Source organism: Amphiprion ocellaris, chromosome 2 (genome assembly GCF_022539595.1).
Source record: "Amphiprion ocellaris isolate individual 3 ecotype Okinawa chromosome 2, ASM2253959v1, whole genome shotgun sequence".
NCBI lineage: Eukaryota > Metazoa > Chordata > Actinopteri > Pomacentridae > Amphiprion > Amphiprion ocellaris.
Window position 1 is genome coordinate 33391478 of NC_072767.1, and position 20084 is coordinate 33411561.

At 40.9% G+C, this 20084-nt stretch overlaps 1 protein-coding gene across 3 annotated transcripts in view; it reads right to left on the reverse strand.

The window, feature by feature from the left end:
* Positions 1 to 6328: 6328 nt before the first annotated feature.
* Positions 6329 to 20084, reverse strand: part of herc2 (HECT and RLD domain containing E3 ubiquitin protein ligase 2) — a 53431-nt gene continuing 39675 nt past the window's right edge. For all 3 annotated transcript variants that reach the window (XM_023267046.2, XM_023267045.2, XM_023267044.3), the window contains exons 70-91: positions 19945 to 20052; positions 19725 to 19856; positions 19389 to 19547; positions 19111 to 19229; positions 18233 to 18358; positions 17965 to 18120; positions 17549 to 17863; positions 17220 to 17434; positions 16904 to 17081; positions 16649 to 16810; positions 14742 to 14833; positions 14522 to 14661; positions 14156 to 14343; positions 13783 to 13980; positions 13575 to 13658; positions 11136 to 11277; positions 10830 to 11024; positions 10453 to 10565; positions 8392 to 8582; positions 8209 to 8314; positions 7909 to 8121; positions 6329 to 7260 (exon numbers count right to left, since the gene is read on the reverse strand). In XM_023267046.2, coding sequence (XP_023122814.1) covers positions 6988 to 7260; positions 7909 to 8121; positions 8209 to 8314; positions 8392 to 8582; positions 10453 to 10565; positions 10830 to 11024; positions 11136 to 11277; positions 13575 to 13658; positions 13783 to 13980; positions 14156 to 14343; positions 14522 to 14661; positions 14742 to 14833; positions 16649 to 16810; positions 16904 to 17081; positions 17220 to 17434; positions 17549 to 17863; positions 17965 to 18120; positions 18233 to 18358; positions 19111 to 19229; positions 19389 to 19547; positions 19725 to 19856; positions 19945 to 20052 — 3605 coding nt within the window. In that variant the 3' untranslated portion in view covers positions 6329 to 6987. The remainder of the gene's footprint in view (positions 7261 to 7908; positions 8122 to 8208; positions 8315 to 8391; positions 8583 to 10452; positions 10566 to 10829; positions 11025 to 11135; positions 11278 to 13574; positions 13659 to 13782; positions 13981 to 14155; positions 14344 to 14521; positions 14662 to 14741; positions 14834 to 16648; positions 16811 to 16903; positions 17082 to 17219; positions 17435 to 17548; positions 17864 to 17964; positions 18121 to 18232; positions 18359 to 19110; positions 19230 to 19388; positions 19548 to 19724; positions 19857 to 19944; positions 20053 to 20084) is intronic.

Sequence of the window (20084 nt, forward strand, 5' to 3'; positions counted from 1 at the left end):
GAAGTACAATGGACCTTTGTCTGTTCCATGATTAGCATGGACATGAACCCATGTATTGATTAGTGAACAGGCTCAGGGGCCAGCTGACCTCCGGGTCTTTAGTCCACCGTTGTAAACCTTTTGTTTGAAAGTCACAGAACTGAGTTAATAGTCTACAGGTGGAACAAAAAGGCCCTAAAGAGACGTAAAAGAACTCCAAAATGTGCCAATCTAAAGGTCCTACAGTATAAATGTCTCATAAGCTGAAAACTGATGCATGGATTAACCATACTTTAGGAGGAAATAGTTAATTTGCTATTTTAGATTTCTGCTAAAATTGATATTCCTACTAACATTGTTGTCTAGAGCAGGCAAGAAAAAGTTTTCAAGACCATTCAGATACTCCAGCTGGACAAGTCTGGTTTTGGACACAATTTATTTCTTGTTGGGTGTTAATCCTTCAAAAAATAATGTTTTTAACTAATGGCTAAAGTTGCCAATTTTAAATCAACTCTCAGATGCTTTGAACGATGTCTGCCTGCCTAAATGCATCTGGAGTAGACCTTAGATATAGTAAGGAATGGGTTAGTAGTCTGTCTCCTCATCCCGCCTCTCTTTCTCATGCACTGCCTTTCCACAGATTATTACTAGTGACACATGGTTCACTGGCCTGTGTGTGTTTGACCACTTTAAGCATGTAAGTTATGCTGCACTTGCGACTGATCCACTCCAGACTTTCATAGAAGAGACGAATGTGCACTTCTTGATTCAGCTGGTTAGACTGCTCTCAAGTTCCATTTCATTTGTTCTGTTTGAAAAATCCTTTTTGACTAGTTTTACTTTTTCACCTCTTTGTGTTTCTTTTGTCCATTAATCTCAAATGTTACTGTTTGCATTCCAACATATCTTTAAAGCACTTTGCATACACTAACCAGTACAAAATGTGCTTTGCCAATTTAGTTTAAAAAAGGAAAAGATTAGGCTACAGGTGATATTTGCCAGTTGTAGTGGTTTTAAGTGAAATAGCAAAGATCTTCTTTTCATTAATTTGCCAATCCTGTGATCTTGTGAGTTATTGCTTCCAAAACATGTCTTTTTTTAGACTAATGATAAGAAAACAAAATACACTTTTAGGTGCATATTTCTAATATAATACATGTCTTTAATGGTTGTTTTTCAACTTCAGTAGCACTTGCATACATCAGACCTTCCAGTTTTATTTCTATCTATTTTTAAAAGGTAAATATAGAGTGATTTGTTCATATATCACTCGGATTTATAAAAATTTTTGTCCTAAAAACATGACAAAAATGGTTGGCAGTATTTTCTGATTCATGGAGTGATAAAAAAGAGATATTCAAAATGTCTTACATGAAAATGTTTCACTAATATGTCAAAACAAGAATTTTGGGCCATCCTTTATCCCAATATTCAAATTTATGTTCTGGAAATTGATGCAAACTGGGGCATTTTTGTCGTATTTAATTATTAACTGGAAAATTCAGAAACCTTGTCTTATCAGAAATCATTGTACTATTATAGTGAATGAGCTGGGAAAGTTCCCTGGTGATATCTGTTAGTTAAGCGCTTTACCTGCAATGTCTCTCCTTAGATACACACAGATAGAAACTCGGATATAAAGACAAGGGAAAGCTTGTTGGAGGTTGCAGGCCGTCAGCTCTTTTATCTTCCTCCCACATGCAGTCACATGCCGCTGCAGACACTCTGAGCTGCAGCTCTGAGCCTATCTGTCTGAACCGTCCCAGCCCAGCAGCATCCTCCACCCGCGTGATCCCACACAGTGGCCTGAAACCTCTCTGTTGACATGTTGAACGGCTTAACATGATGTCTTGTGTAAAGCTGCACCCCATTCTCAAAACACAATGAGCATCTATTTTTTTGCTTGATTGTTGTACTAAATGATAATTCTGTTAATGTTTGTTGCTATTGTGCTGCAATAAAGGGAAAAAAACAGTTGCATGTTAAAAATATAACATCTCACTGCAGTTTTAATGCATTTATCTCCATATATGTACCATCTACATTCAGAGGATTAAATAGTAAATAACAGGCAGAATTCTGCATCTTGTCTGTATATTAGCTACATACTACACTGTAGAAAAAGACTGAGAAAGGCTGATGTTCTGGCAGCTGGGGCATCAAAAACATTGTAAAATAATGGAAAACAACCATCTCATGAAATACTGTAATTTTCCATAATTGAAATTTATTTTCAAGCCTCATTTTTGTATACGTGTGCATTATTATTATTATATGTTTTTGTGTGTGTGGTTAATGAAGGATATTTACATATACGATAACAATTACAATGCATTATAATGTATATATAATGTCACTGGGAATATATAGAATTTCAGTTAAAGTTTACATGGTAAACAAGCAAATCAATATCAAATAGAACTTGTTTTTTAAGAAGATAAACATGATGGAAACACTGTATTTTACTGGTTTACTATATCAGTATTAGTGCTCACACTAGATCTGAAGCAGTTAATCAGTTAATTGATTAGTTGTTAACTATTATGATAATCCATTTATCAGTTAATGCAATATTTTTAAGAAAAAAAAACAGATTTCAGCTTCTTAAATGTGAATATTTTCTGGTTTCTGTTAGAGAAAACTGGATATTTTGGCACCATCCAGAGACTGGGAAACACATTTTCACCTTTTTGTGACATTTTATCAACCAAGCAACTGTCAGATTAATTAGAAATATTTATTAGTTGCAGCCAGAGCAGACAGAAAGTTTGCTGTCCCTTTGCATATTTAGTATGTTAACTGTAGTCTCTCATGTGAAAGCTTGCTTTTCGTCCACTGTTGTTAGTGCTGAGGAGCTGCTCAGGAGACCTCATCTTGTTTCCCTTGTGGATGTAAATCAGAGCCCAGATTCAGGGAGGATGAAAGTAAGAAAGGTCCACATGAATCCCTCTGAGGAGTGACAAGGTGCCTCATATGTGAACAAAGCTGTTTTTTTTTTACCCGAGACTGAGCTGCACAAGGAGCACGAGAGTAAAACTAACCCGTAAGATAAAGAGTGACTTCATACCGTTGCTCTTGTCTTGTGAAAGTGTGGCTTTGTATGCATATGATCAGCTGATATTACAACTCTTAAAGGCATTTGTTTCTTGGGAATTCACTTTATTATAGAGAATCTCCACTACAAGCAGCAGCTTCACAAGTCTCCTTATTTTTCCTGCTGATTGTAAAATGTGCCTAGAAACTGACACGTTACTTCCTGGAAAGCAGTGAATCTATAAAGGAAACGTTTGTTTCAAGTCGGTCTTAAAACCTTACTGTACTGTATGTACACGGAACAAAAATATAAATGCAGCCTGTAATATTTGATTAACCCTCGTGTCGTCCTGCGGGTCAAAATTGACCCGTTTTAAAGCTTGAAAATGTGGGAAAAAAATACATTTTCACTGTGAAACTTCTGATGTCCACATTTTCAACATTTTGGGGAAATCTTTGAACATTTTTTGGTGGAAAAAAAGAAAAAACGTTTCTTAAGAACATAAAAAAAAATTCAACCAAAATCCAGCGAATTTCCCTGGATTTTGGTTGATTTTTTTGCAAATGTTCTTAAAGAAATTATTAAAAGTTTTACTGATATATATGTAATCACTTCAGATATTTTTAGGATTTTTTGGGGAAGATTTTTACTCATTTTTTGAAAACATTTACAAGAATTTTCTTGCCAAATTTGGTGGACGTTTTTAAAATAAAACTTTTAAGGAAAATTTTTAAGGAATTATTGGAATTTTCTTCCTCAAGGTTTGCAAATTTTCAGAAATTTGGGGATTTTTTTTTGCTGAATTTTTGGATTTTTTTCAGACAAGGAAACAATATTTTTTTGGTGCCTGTAAATGAAGACAACAGGAGGGTTAAAGGTTTACTTATGTAGTCAAAGGAGCATCTGAGTACTGGTCCCACTGTCTGATTATTGTCTTTTAATGTCACACCTGACTGTATACTAACTCAGTGGTTGAGAATTTTTCACCAGTTCAACAGTTCGAAAACTTTGGGCAAGAAGTCAGGGAAGGACCACTTCCATGCTGCGTTTATGTTGCTGCTCAGTGTCCATTTAGGCCCGGTCATTACTCTTTTTTTCTTCCAAGTGAGGCAGAAACGCAATGTCAAATAACCAAAACCAGCTCTAAAAAGCACTTTTAGGGGAGTAAAAAGTCAGTAAACAAATTGAAAAAACTTATAAACATGATTTATTGCTAAAATGAGTAGTAGAAATCTACATGTAAACACTAAAATACAGAATTGTTCCTAACATGGGAGGGAAAATGAAGACATCCACTGCTAAGTCTCCTGTGTGGCTGCTGACTAGTTTATGCAACACCAAAAAACATGAAGGCGGTTGTTCATTCCTCTCCCTGCCTTCAGCCTGGTCTCTGTTAAAGCACCTGACTCCCACCAGCAGTAATGCACTTTGTGGTTATTACTGAAAAAAAAGCACTAAGTCTACAAAGAATGCGAATGATTTTTAAGCCAAATCAAGCCTTCACAAAACAGAGGGCTTTTTTTCCCCTCCCTCTTGTGACTCCACATGCATGATTTTATGGGGTAGAGGACGTAGAAGACACACACACACACACACACACACACACACACACACACAGAGAGATACTTACAAGAGGTTACTAAGGCTTAAAACATTATGACGAACCTACAGTAAAGTTTTACAGACCCCCAATCCTCTAAATAACATCACCTTTTTCCCAGCACGTGAGGGAGGTGCTGGAACCCACGACGACGAAGCAACAGCTGACAAAAACACATCACAGATGTAATTAGTGGAGATTTCTTTAATGCCTGCAGGGTGACGTGTTGACCACCATCAAGGTAAAGCTCCACCACCGTCCTGCTGCAGCCTTTGTGCCGTATATTAAAAGAGATTCTTGAAGGAATCAAAAAGTAATTCAGATTTACTTCCAGCTAAAGCACCCACCTGATGAAAAGAGAGATGAAAACAAAATGACCTAGTTTGGTTTAAAAAAAAATCTGCACAATGGTTTCATGAGAAGAGCAGCCTTTAAAAACTCTTTACAAACCCATTAAACGATAACCTCAATCCAGGCTTCGATGTCTGAGAAAGATTTCTGTAGCTAGAGAAAGAAATCCAGGAAATGACATGTCATCCTGATGTCTGTTGGTATTAGTTTGTGTGTAGTTTTTTTCTTTTTAAAGCTTTGTTTTGGGGCTTCTTTTTAAGGAGCAGTGAAGAGAGACTGGGACTTTAAGGACAACATGCAGCACATGATCTGACCGGTCAGGGATCAAACAGGAGATCTGCTGCTCACAGGGTGCAGTTTAACCATAAACTACTCATGCCAAAACCCAGTTGTTGATTTATAGTGTAAATTAGTTGACCACTAGGTTTGTTCTGACATAAACAGGCAACAAAAGATGGCAAGGAGTTGTGTTAGAGAGGAAATTTGAATTATTGCTATGTTTCGTAGTAAAGACACCATGTACAAAGGTAGTCATATACTAAAAATGTTGCAAATTTATGAGGAAATGCACCTCCTATACCATTACAACCAGTTCTGGTCATTTCTACCTTGTTCTGCAGTATTCTAATACGCCAAATTCTGAGAACAGATGATGTATTAGCTCTCTACTCAGTTATTTGTCAATTGCAATTCGTGGCTAAAACCAAAGAGGTAAGTTTGCTTGCTGTTAGGGTTCATCCCTGAGAGAGAGATGTGTACTGTGGTTGTCTACAAGATGGGGAAAAGCTATTATTTAATGTTTTCAAGTCCCAGTGGCCACGGAGTAAAGCAAAACCAGAAAATGAAGTTCCAAGCTGTAAAAAGTCTCGAGGGTCGTGGCAATAAGCGATCCTGTGCTGCCAAGAATGGTAGAGACCAAGAAGAATCACAGGATCACCACAAAGACCAGAGCGTGACAGCAAGGAAGACTTACAACCTCAAAGACCTGCAGATCAATACAAAAAGCAAATGGAGCAAAATCCCACTACAGACATGCAAAAAACTTAGAATCAATATGAACCTGCTCTGGTGACAAATAAAAGTTTTGCCACCGATCTGTTGGCATAAAGCCTTGACATGTTTTGTCACTTGGTCAAATAAAAATCTCTTTACATTTATATTTTATGTAAATTTTGCATGGAAATGAATCATTTTGTGCTTCACTGTATACACTGGAAGCACTGCGCTATCAGGTGGTCTCGCATTTGTTCATTCTAAAAGCCTTTCCCATGACAAGTAGTTAGTAAAATACATTAAATTGTAGCTAAACGCATCACTCCAGCACCAAATTACTGCATCCGTTTAAAAAAAAACACTTTAAAGTGTTTTGTTTTTCATTGTATTTATTAACAGAAATGTATTAACATTTAATATGCAGGAATGAGACCTTCTGTGAATACATGGCACAATCATATTATATACATTCTTTCAGGAGACAGTGCACAAACATGGTGGAGGGTTGGGGGTAAATACAGGAATCTTAAAATGACCCTTCCGTGGGCTCTGACTGACGTGAGCCGGGTGAGAAACACTGACTGTTCTTTTTTTTTTTTTAAGTTAAAAATGTTTATTTTTATAAAGAAACATGGCTATTACCAAGAAACAAAAAAAGTCATACTACTGTTTTGTCACACAAGTTTTTCTATATACAACCTAAGGACAGGTAATTCACACAAACCAGGAGAAATCTACCACAGTGCTAGGCTGGAGCCTTTTTTTTTTTTAACTCTGTAACTGTAATAATATACATAATTCTCATGTAACACAACAATCACATGTGCAGCGGATCACCCCACTTTATTTTAAAGAAACTACATCAGAGCAAACCTGTGTTTGTTCCTCTCTTTAGCTTATAATGCTTTTAAAGCTCATTGCACATTTCAACCCCCGCAGACGTTTGTGTCTTCGCTGAATGCCTGTATGAACGTGTGCATCGGGTGATTTAAACGCAGTCTGTCTGTGGCAGCTCTTCTTTGAAAAAGGCTCAGTGTCCAGTTAGGTAGTCCTGGGTGGAGTCTGAAGCGAAGGAGTCGGCGTCCTCGTTATCGGAGTCCTCGCTGCTGTCGTCGGCCGCCGGCTCTCCGGACAGGGCGATGCGGGCGTAGTCGTCGGTGTCGATGGACTTGCAGAAGTGAATGGCATATTTTAGTTTCTCTTCCAGCACCTGCTTACACGAGTACCTGGGCAGCTTGAGCAGGAAGAAACATGTGTAGGACTCCGGCAGGAAGTGGTCAGGGGGGTTGTACTTATCCAGCACCTGGAGACAAACAAGATCAGGTCCATATCAAAGCAATGAAAGTCTACAAAACAAATAACTTTGAACTTAAAAGCACCCGGTGGCAGCTTACACTTCACTGCTTGTCATTAAAACACATTTTGTGGCCTGTTAGTCACACATTTCTCATAACTACGATTAGGAGGAATGTGAAGCCTACAATGGGATGCTTTATTTAATGTCTGCATGTCCTCTGGTTCACCATCATGAAGGATGTTTCAGGGTTCAGATTTCTGCTCAGAAGAGCGAGGATGGATTACAGAGGATGCATGAGACCAACCTTAGCGTAGGTCTATTACTAGACGGGTACGGTGCTTTATTTAGATTCTCTCAGTGACTAGAGCTGCTGCTTTACCACAATATCATTATGGAGAGAAAAACACAACTCAGATGTGTTACAAGAATGACTCAGTGGCTGTTTGTTAATGTCTAGACTGAGATCTTAAAAGAAAAGAATTCTTTTTTAGAAATCGACAAAATAACACCATTTATCGGAGCCACAAACTATAAAAACAGAGAGAATCATGTGTTGCATCACTCATCACCATTCAAAGGAGGACCGACAATTAAAAAAATCCAAATGAGCTCAAAAGTTCCACGGGTTACCTTTGTCAGATTTAACCTTCTCACCTGCACAACAAAATCCCGTCCCCGGAAGTCAGCGATGGTTCGTGGCAGGCGAGTACGACCCCAGACAAACCTCAGGAAGAGAGACCTCTCTGTGTTGGAGAAGGACTCCATCACTTCCCAGAACCACTGGATGAGCGGTGCTGTTGGCTCGACCCCCTTATAGGTGGCTACTGACTTCAGCAGGTGGAGCGGGATGTCTGGGCTTCCACACACCTGAGGAGAAGGAAAAATCTGTTGTGAAATCTGCTCACTAGCTGGAAGACAGAGGCAATTTGTCAACCTACAACTGCTCTCGCTCACCATCGTTTCCAGCTCGTAACCGGTGAAAAGCGACAGGAGGGGGACGGGAACCACTCGAGCCATTCCTTCACGCACTGCAGATACCTGCTCATCAAACTCGTGTAGTCTGCAGGGTGACAAAGAAGGTGTAAACACAAACCACAACTGCAAATATACGAGTGTTCGCTCGGCACGTTTTCTCACCTGTAGTTAATGGCCAGGCGGACGTATTCGGCTCGGTTCTCCAGGGTGATGTGGGAGTATTTGGAGCTGAGCTGGATGTCCTGACCGCTGGCGTTGGGCACCGTGAAGGGAAGCGTCATTGCCTCAAACTCCTCAGCTGTTGCCTCGTTGTCGCGGATGTACATCAAGCCGGGAATAAAATCCTTATCAACCTGAGAAGAACCCAGCAAATCAATGGTAGATATTCAAAAAGAAGCGCTGTATTGATTTTTCTCTTAATAAACTATTTTATTATTATTTGTGTGTATGAGAGCATGTGTTTAAGCGCACTAATGCCCACAACACAGTTCCCGTGAGCTACCAGACCTACTCGTTCCAGTCTTGTGCTGAATTCATCAGCCATCTAACCTTTTTAATATCTCAGGGGCAAAACCACAAAACAAGAGCAGCTTTGTGAGTGAAAAGGGCCTTTTTTCCATTTCACTCGTCTCTCTAAGAGGGTTCAGGAGCTCATGATCAGAGCGTGAGGGCAGGAGTGGACTCACACCATCGCTTAGGCAAAAGTCGAGGACCTGGCTCTGTCATTAAAATGAATGTAGACTTCTGAGGAGCAGGTACAGTGTGACTTCCCAGAAACGTCTGGAGAACTCGGTACCATTAGAGGGCAGTGAGCTGATTGGCTTAGGTTTTAATCTGAGGAGGAATGTATAGGAATGTGTTCTTTTTGCAGGTTATAATCCACACTGTGAGGGTTTAAAAGTTATATAATGTCTGACATAAAGAGAGACATTGCTTTTTCTAGCTGGAAGGCAGAGATGGTAGAGACCACCAGAACCCCTGTGAAGTCTACTGACACTGCTGTAAAAAATTCCAAATGGTCATTCTGAGAGCAAGGCCCTCACATGATAACACTTTCACATTCCAAAACTCTTACTCTTTTCTCTGAGGTTTATTTTTAAACTTCAGAGAAACTCTCTTCACTACACAAATTGCTATAAACTATAAACTAAAGAATCCCATCTGTTCATGAGGAACTCCATATGATTTGATTGTTAGGCCCCTAAAATCTTGCAAATGGCCCCACTGCCACCACTCCCTCTTAGAAAGGTGAAACAAATGCAGTTCTTTAGTAACCAGATTAACAACAGACGGGTGACAAATTAAAGGAAAAGCCAACATAATGGGTTTTAACAAGGTGTTGGGCCCCTATGTGCCACCAGAACAGCTTTAGTGCACCGTTGCATTTATTCTCAGAGTCTCTGAACTCCACTGGAAGAATGAATACCAATTTTCCAAAAGATATTGCCACACTTGGTGTTTTCATGAGGACAAAATTTCCCCTAAGTGTAATTCATTGCATTTTCACACTCAACAAACCATTCACACTGTGTCCTGTGGACAAAGATATTGTCATCCTTGAAGAGATCACTCCCATCAGGATAGAAATGTGACCCCTAGAAAGAAGGTGATCACTCAAATCAACCTTGTATTGATTATCGGTGACTCTTTCGTCAAATAGACAGAAACAATGTCATCTAAGTGCCCTTGACATCATTAGGGAGCCACCAGATCCCTTCACTGGAGGGTGTAAGGATTTAAGGGACAGGATAAATGACAGGGTTTATCTGACTTTTTAAAGTATTGCTACAATGCTTGTGATGTTCTAGTGTCATGGAGCTGTAATTTATACTTTGACTAGCTCATTCCACTGTACGTGAATGTGACAAGGACATGACTTCGGGTCCTGTGATTATTTCTGGAAACGGCCATTTCGTGCTTCACTGTGATCGGATTTGCTCTCATAATTTAATACAAACAAGCATTTCTCATTAATGCGGCAGAACGTCTGTTATTGACCAATTTGATGGGTCTGGACCACTAATGAATTCTGTTCGCTCTTGAGAAACTTCCAGGAATAAAGATCTCTTTCATCACTCCTAAATGACACTTCAGTACAAATGCACTCATATGAGTAGTTCTGGCAGCGTTTGAAATATTAGTTATATTTTCACACTAAGCAAGTCCTCATCAGTGCACACTGAGAGCTCCATTGTGTTCTGAGGAGCAGGACTGTGTACGTACCTCACTGAGGTCAGCGATGGTCAGGTTCATGCCTGCCAGCTGCTTCCATACAGGCTCTGCCAGATTCAGGCTAAGAGGGCTTCCAGTCCGGATTGCAATACCTAGGAGCACTCCTGCAGACGCAGCAAGCAGAGCGCATTACTCACAGATCAGACATGAGCAATCATCTGTCACCGTGTGGCGGAAAGTGGATTCAACAAACAAAAAGGAAAATCTGCATGAAAAGAAAACATGCTCAACAGTGCAAGTCAGGTGTTTCATCAGCAAAAAAAATGAGCACGAACTATTTGTACTTTTTAAATTAAAAGCATATTTTCAGTTTTTGTTTATCTAGGATTAACACCCCAGACCTGTCTGGGAGATTAACTGGATTATACCTAGGAAGCGGAACATGCTCATGTGAAGAGGGGACTTGGCTGCTGGGTTCAGCAGGAAACAGTCCCTGTTGGCGCCCGACTCGTCGCGGCCGTTAGGGGTGACGATGAGCAGGGGAGTCAGAGCGTTCTGCAGCTCCTCACACATTTCTGCAATGGACTCGCTGTAGCCGCCACCACAGTCATCAACGGACTCCCCTAAGAAAAAGAAAAAAAAGTGTATTTAAAATGTGGGAAATTTTACTGACAAATAGATGTTACTTCTGAAGACAATGCTGTGTGATATGTGAAGGGGGTTTGGACACCCACCTACAAATTTAACCTTCCACACTCGGTGGGGGAGCAGCAGGCTGTCGGGGCTGAATGAACTCATTTTGGCACACATCTGACCAAATACAGACTTGGTTCCATCAGGACCTGCCAACCCCCCTTTGCTACGGGAGCGCTTCACCTGCAGGGTGAAGAAGAAGGTGAAAAAAAATGATGAGATTATGGTTTGATTTGTTTCTGTTCTGTGCCTAATAACTTCCTGCTGGATAGAGAGGAAGGGCTGATACGCATGAACGGCTGGATATGACAGCTCTGCCCTCCACAGATAGAGTTACATGGTGGGGAGAGGGGAGGTGAAGGGGAGAGGCAGCGGGGCAAGTCTAGACTCTATGTGGAGGAAAGTGTAAAACTCAGAGCAGGACTCAGACTTCAGACAGGAAGGAGTGTAGATCACACACCACGAAAAAATCCCCTTATGAAAGACATCACATGTAATGCTGAGGAGTCAGTCTGGAACGCAGCCTCACAGCGAGAGAGGAGGGAGGTACAGTTAGAGGAAGGGCAGGAGACTTGAAAGGAGATAAAAATGATTAAGATACTGATAATAAGTAGGGCTGGGTAACGTTTGCACTTTAAAGATTTTGCTCATCGATTCTGGTTCTTGATGATTCTCAAATCCGATTCGTTGAGAGGCAGGAGGTTAGAGCTACTACAACAGTAAAATGCAGATTTTTAGTTACATAATGAGGAAAAATCTAATCATCCAATGACATAATATACTGTGTTACAGTATAACTGTCACAACATTTTTACTTTTAGCACCAGAGTACATTTTCCTGATTACACTTGGATGCCTGTACTTTAAGTCAAACTTTCAATGCAGGGCTTTTACAGTGTGAGGATTAGCACTTTCATCCAATAACAATACACTGTTCAGATAGATCAGAACAACTATATTGTTTGTACTGTGTATACAGACTGCATAATTCCTCCATTTCATCTCATCCCATTATATGCTGCATAAATCTTACGGTCCACACTCTTCATACAGCAATTTATCCCAACCTTTACACATTCCCTACCGTTCAAAAGTTTGGGGTCACTTAGAAATGTCTTTATTTTTGAAAGAAAAGCAGTGTTTTTTTCAATGAAGATAACAATAAATGAATCAGAAATACAGTCTACACATTATTGTTAATGTAGTAAATGACTATTCTAGCTGGAAACGGAATATCTCCATGGGGTACAGAGGAACATTTCCAGCAACCATCACTCCTGTGTTCTAATGCTACATTGTGTTAGCTAATGGTGTTGAAAGGCTCATTGATGATTAGAAAACCCTTGTGCAGTTATGTTAACACATAAATAAAAGTGTGAGTTTTCATGGAAAACACGAATGCATGGGTGAACCCAAACCTTTGAACGGTGGTGTACATTTATCTGTCTTTATATTGTGCCCACAGGAATTGTATTTATATACTTAGTGTGTTCATAACTCTCTGTCCATACTATTCATTCTCTATATAATGCACTTTACTGCTCTTTTGCACTTCTGGTAAGATGCTAAACTAGTGGGGTACTTGGTACACTGTGCAATGACAATCAAGTGGAATCTAATCTAATTAAAGACCTATGTAATTCTTCCACCACTACCCCATCTCTACAAACACTTATAATTATATGAAGTGTTATTTGGGCAGTGTTTTTAAGCAGTGAGATTAATACACCTACAGCCTGATTGTAGATCCACTTTAAGGAAGGTAGTGATTTAGACCAGTGGGCTTGTTGTGTGAAGTCAGTCTGTGTTGCTGTCTGACAGAAGTAGCACAACACTGTAGTAAAGTGCTGCTACAAGGAGTTGAAGAGTAACTTCAGTCAGCTGTAACATGCCTCGATAAGCAGAATAGATACTGAAAGTTTGTGTTGTGAAATTAGGATTCTCTGTTCATAACCATTCTTCACAGCAGAATTGTGAAACGCTTCTTACCACAGATAAATGTTAGAGGAAACGCAGAGCTAGATAAAGTAACCATAATCATAGAGACAGTGGTCTTTTTTCTGGTTTCTTTAATATTTTCTTGTTTACTTTGGCTACTTCACTGTAAGTGCAAAGTCCAGAAACTGTAAAGTCTTTGCTAAATGAAGATGACTGTTACAGGAAGGTCACACAATTTGTAATATTCACCTGCTATCAAGCAACTCAACAGAAGCAAGTTAACTGAGAATTATGTCACACTCACAATTTATTAAGATGATGAACTAGGAGGAAGGAAGAAACTCAAACATTTAACTACCTTGACTAATTCTGTAGACAGATTGTGGATACTGTTCATAAACTAGCGTGAGTGAGTAAGCGGGATCAACAATGAAACTTTCCTAATGATTAATTTAGAATCTTACTGTTGGAGCTGGTTCTCGTATCATGAGCGAGCATAGTGCACTTAAAATGTGTGCTGTTTGCATTATTTGCAGCTGTACCTGTATCCTGTTCAACTCCACCACTGGTCCGTGCTGTCTGTCTCTCACCATCGTGGCTTGAACCACCTTTCTAAAAGCTGCTTCCTGTTAAGATGAAAAAAATGTCCCACCAAACCAAGAAAGTGTGAGTTTTAGTGCCGAACAAACATATAACATTATTCTATGTTTTAAATGCACGTTTCTGTTTTTAAGTTCCACGGTGTCCCACCTTGCCCTGGGAGATGAGGATCCCCCTGAGAGTGTCGAAGCCCACTGAAGGGCCGTGACCTGTCTGACCCAGGCGACCCTCCAGGTCAAACATGGGTATACAAGGGCAGAAGAGCTCTGAGATGTGATGCAGCAGCAGCAGCCTGTTCCTCAGGGCCATGATGGGAATCTCCTGCAGGTGGTTGTACTCCATAGGAACCTTAAACACAATACACAGACATTTAAGGATCAACAGTTTGTAGAGATGGTCATTAGATGTTCAGAAAGTGGCTTTGATTTAATGATACTTGTCTCTGCAAACATTACTGCCATCTATTGGAAGCTGTGGACTGAGAATTAATGTTTCAAAGCTGCTGTTATAGAAAGTACAGGACCTGTGCAGGCAGTTTTCCAGCATTAGTGGGCTTGCTGGTGGACCAGGCGAGAGTGTGAGCAGATCCACAGGCCACCCTGTTGATTTTCTTGCCCTGCAGCGCAGCAACCAGCCGAGGCCTCTGGATGGCATTAGTGGTACCATCTCCAAGTTGGCCCTCATCATTGTCGCCCCATGTGTACACTTCTCCTGAGCCAAACACAACAACAAAGCCCTTTGTGAAGCGGTAATCCAGCCTGACTAAGCTGAACTGTTGGACTCATTGATAACAAAAGGCAAAAAGAAAGCGTATCTGCAATGAGCAGAAAAATACACCTGTGGGGATCAAATAAAAAAAGCAGGATGATGCATTTAAAATTCTACTTACCATCCTCCGTGCAGCACACACAGTGCAGTGACCCTGTGGCGATGGCGATGACTTTTTTACCCTGTAGTCCCTGCACCTGTCTGGGCCGACGAACATGGTCATCGGAGCCGTGGCCCAGTCGATGGTAGTCGCCTTTGCCCCTTTAAATGACACAGCACACACAGTGAGCCTTCTCGTCACAAACACATTGAAAAACCTGGCAGATCGTCTCTGTACATACCATGTGTACACTGCTCCAGATTTAGTAAGAGCCACTGAAAACTGAGAGCCGCACTCCACTTTGACCACTCCGAGGCCGGTGAGAGAGTCGATCTGAAAACAAAAGGCATTATTTAGTGAATCGTGTGAATAAAAAAGACACAAGATTTCCCAGCTCTTACTCGCTCTCCACAATGTACACAAAGCACATTGTGTCTCAAGGATATTGGTCTTGTTGAGTTATGTTATATCTCTGCAAGCAGATCATTCATCAAATCAAATATTGACATTAATTTGTAACTTTGTAGTTGCCACTAATCTATGAAGTATCTTTAATTAGTGTTTATTTGTACCCGATGGTGGTGCCAATACAATCCTGGCATTCATATTAAAACAAGTCTGATTTATCACTAGGTTCTGCAGTGATATCTGAAATCACGAGACCCTGCGGGTAGTTGCCACACCATTCTCTTGCCCTGACCTACTTACACCAACAGATACTTGGAGCCATAACTTGGCCTTATATCTACTTCTTGTGTCTACTCAGGCTAAGCTAAATTTGCTGATCCATATGGCTTGACAGGCAGTTTGATCTAACTGCCTTCAAGCCTAAAGAGCTACTCCTCTGGTCTCAGGAACTTTTGAACACATGAATGGTGCCTACTGATCTGCATTCCAAAATAAATTTTAAGTTGTATTCTTCAGGCCAACTGTTTAATTGGCTGGTCAATATGCTCTAACCTGACCTAATTATTTTTGGTGCTACTTTCATAAGGAGAAATGTGCAACATCAACAGCCTTGCAGAAATTAAACAACTTTTTTGGCAGTGGGAAGAACAGACTACATGTAAACTGCTCCGTATTTTCACAATTTTGAACTCAGCATCCTGAATGTAAACCACTAGGTCAAACAGATGGCACGTTTACTGAACATTTACTCAAAATTGATTCCAAACTAAATGACATCATGTCAAAAGAAATTGCGCTGTGCCCCTCTGTTCTAAAAAGGATTACCAAAAACTCTTGAACAGCAGTTTGCATATTACAGCTCAACAACCAACCTCACAGTACCAACTAACCACTTTAAAATGATTTAATGTTCTGCAAACACTAGCTTTTGAGGTTTATTTAAAGTGCATTTAGGCTAATACATGCAGCAAGTAAAAACTTTTGAAAGGTCACAAAAGGTGAATTAGGCTCATTTCTTTGGAGTGAAAACAACTAAGCAGTGTAGTGCTGTTAGAAGATCGCACTATAAACTACGCTATAATATGGCTGTAATAAATAGGAAGATGACGGAAACAAAATCAGTTGTTTGCCAACTGCTAAAAAAACCCAGTGGAAGAAGAATAAACAAACAAAAATGGAGAGGGGTCTTCAGAAATTGTTTTGGATCAGGAAAGTTATGATTATTCTTGGCCAGGTTTTACGTTTCATGCCTGTAAGCGCAAGCAGCTGATCAGTCAGATGGGCTAAATGTTTGCTGCGTCAGAACTTACGCAAAAATGGTGTTTCAAAGTCTCAAGGAGCACATTAATGCTTTTGAAAAAGTCAAAAACCTCTTCAGACGTGTGCAAAACTGTTTTGCAAAATGGAAATATGTTATTGAAACATGGCTAATGTGTCTACAGATACATCCCAAGCAACCCTCTGTAGCAAAACCAGCACTGTGAGCTAACAGTGTCTGAGACAGAGTGGTGCTTTCTGAAGAGTATTTCCAAAAATGTTATATTGTGCCTTAAACCCCAATTCCCTGTCCACGATTTTCAGCCAACAGCACTTAGAAGTGTAAATAACAGTTGGGCTTATTGATCTTAAAGGAAAGAGAAAACCCATTTAGAGATTAATAGTCTTTGCTAAGGTCGAGTGTAAGTATAAAGTAATGCCTTTTCTGACCTCAAGTCCACACTGCTGTGTAATCTGTCTTACCTTCATGGGGATTTTGCAGCCGTCACTGCCTCCCCGGCCCAATTTGCCGTAGTCCCCATCACCCCAGGACCAGACCATGTCATCATCAGTTAGACACAGCGTCTGGGCGTCCCCACTGCCACAGGCCACATCGATGACCCTGTGACCCTGCAGTGCATCCACCTGGATAAACCACACAGACAGACAGTTACTCCTTTCATGTTGAGTGCACAAACTTTTGAGTCTTGTGAAAAACAGAGCCAAGTGATCACACACCAGCTTGGGTTTAAGCTGGTCCTCGCTGTCCCCATGGCCCAGTCGTCCATAGCGACCCTTGCCCCAGGTGAAGAGCTCTCCACTGGCTGTGATGCAGGCGCTGTGTGCTCCTCCGGCTGCAATATCAACCACTTCCACTCCCCTCAGGGACTCAATTACACGAGGACGGTCACAGGGGCTGAAGTCAAGAGGAGTCTCAGTTATTACAAAACCTTTTCACACTGTCCTTAATGCTTACAGTGACATGGGCTTGCATTGACACTTGTGTGTCGTGAGCTGCAAACTGAAGGTTAAAGTGTTATTTAGTTAATGTAACCTTCTGTTCCCATGGCCAAGTTTTCCATCCTCAGCCTCTCCCCAGGAGTAGACCTCCCCTTCAGAGGACAGGGCAAGGCAGTGCTTCCCTCCAGAGTTCACAGCCACCTTCCTGATGAAGACGTGCTGAATGGACTCCAGTAAAGTTGGGGTGGATACAGATTCAGTGCCTCCAATACCCAGTCTGCCCCCTGCTCCATATCCTGTTGCATACAGCTTAAAATCAAGATAAAATAAGTTATTTTACAATTTCCTGGAAAGTACAAAAATGTGCAGCATGAAGTCCATACAGTTTATATTTGGCTTGATAAAAGCAAACGGAGATGAGACCTTTCCATCAGCGGTAACAGCAAACAGAGTCTGCTCCCCTCCGATAAGCTGGACAGGCCGCAGAGTGGCGAGGGCTTCAGTGGGTGTGGGTACTTTGACTTTTGCCCCCTCAATGCCCCCCAGCTGCCCTCTGTGGTTGTGGCCCCAGCCATAGATGGTGCCGCTGCCCCCGGCGGAGAGCGTCCAGTCGTCTGGCCGCCGGTTCATCCACTGTACGAGCTGCTCGTCGTGCTCACGCTTGAACAAGTCGTGACTCTCGTGAAGTCCGTTCATGCTCTCGTGATCCGCCATGAGCTCACGAATCTTCTTTGTAACCTTAAGAGGCATAAAGCAATGAAGGAAAATGGATTAGGAACATTTTTAGGTCAATGACTGATGAAGAAAACTGAAGGTGGCTGGCACAGCCTGGCACACACCTCGTCCAGGAAGGGTCTCGGTAGAGAGGTTCTCTTATCCAGAGCGACAGCCACTCTGGAGGCGGTGCAGTAGCGGCGGAACCAGGCCCACTTATGGGTCTCAGCACAGCAGGGTAAAGTGTCAAGCTCGAGGTCACAAGCAAGAGCAACCAAAACCTGGATAAAATGTTAAAATTAACCTCTGAGAAAACTATTTATAAAGCCTAGAAAAATCCATCACACTGTCAACATCGAAAGCCATAGAGGAGGCAAGGAAACAACTGAGTACCTTAAAAAATGGACTATGAAGCAGCTGCTTCCCTCCCCTGACGATGGGGTCTTCATATTCGTACTGCCTCTGCAGAGCCTCTGGTAGACCTTTCACAAGAGCAGCCAGTGCACTGCCAGTGAAACTCTGAAAGAAAATAGATTATCAGTTAGTTACTTCATTGTTAAATAGACAAGACTCATTATTCTAAATAACGGCTTGGCTCTCCAAAGAGTATCCCTGTTTTTTTTTTCATCTTTGTCACTGTTATTCTCTGTTTTGACTGCAGGAGATGAATAACATTATCTCTCACATCATATTTCAAACACTCATGAACTGCTGACAGTGCAGACATCATGAGAAACGTGCTTCGATTACGTTACTGTTTGTGGTGCGAAAAACAGATCAAGACGGATAGATCAGGTACAAATACACATAGCAAAAAACAGCCACAAATCATGTCAACCACTAAAAATAAATCAAACAATGAACAGAATAACAACTGAAGTCCCGATATACAGTGAACATGGCAAGGGCAATGCCACTGACCAGTGCCCAAGTTCACTATACTCAAACATTACAACCACAACGAATTCAAGTGCTATCACAAAACTATGTTAGTTATTCACCTTTAATAGTATTTACTACATTTATCATATCAATTATTGTCTCTGCTTCAGTAGATCTGCACTTTGTCTGCAATGCATTTATTTTAAATTCTAAAAAGCATTAAATTAAACAAATATCCACAGGTAATTTGAAAAACTAAACTTTGTCAACAAAACTTCCACTATTAATATTGTGCACAACCCTATAAATTACCATGATTTATACACAATAGTTATTTTATTGAAACTATTCTGAAAGTATACCAATAGTAAGTATCACACTGTACTCACCATGGAGCGAGCCTCGCCTTCGCTGTCCCCCAGTAGTCTGTTTATGTTGATGGACTGACCGTATTCTGTGGTCAGAAGCTTTCGTAGCCTCTGCAGAGCCCACATCCTGTGTCCAGCAGCTATATATGATAAAAAAAAATTAACATGAACATTTCAATGATAAAGAAAATTAAGTTTCTTGAGAATTTTATTACTGAGGAGAAATTCTAACAAATTCTTCCTTTTATTTAGACTATGCTGGAGCTTAATCATGGCAAATGCTGATGATCATACTGTACCTAGGGCACTAAGCTGAGCACAAGCAGCCAGGGAGGCAGCTAAACGAGGCACAATGCTCCTGTTGGAAGCAAAGTTAAGCCTAAAGTCCAAGAGACATGTGACTAAGTCCATGGAGGGGCAGGACAAGATACAGCGATCAGACAGCAAGTCTTTGGGACCTGAGGAAAAACAAGAAAAAAGGGTCACAAACCGAGGTACATTCTGTTATAGCATGATTATATATCAGCTTCATTCTGACAATTGGCTCATATTAAAGTGTGTGAGAGGTACAGTATGAGTACAGTAATAAACCAACCAGTGTCAGAAATCGGTTGTATAAATTCAACACGACTCACCAGCTGCAGGCATGATGGGATACACAGTGAAGCGCCAGCCCCAACCATTAACTGAACCATCACTGGTGAACTTCCACTTGAGCTCATCTCCAGGGATCCTTAACTCACTGGACCAGTCGGACCATTCCCGACCTGAAACACACATAGCATCACGAATTTTTGATCCTCTTGCCGTTGCTTGTAATTTGTTATGTTTTTTTCTGAACAGTCTCCGTATTACCTGATCTGACAGAGACGATCCTATTGGCTCCATCCATGATGGTTAGCGGGTCGTGTCGCCTCTCGGTTGAACACTGTCGGTCAAACTCTATCCTCAGACCCTCGGCTCCTACAGAGCAAAGAACAAATTGTTGTCTACAT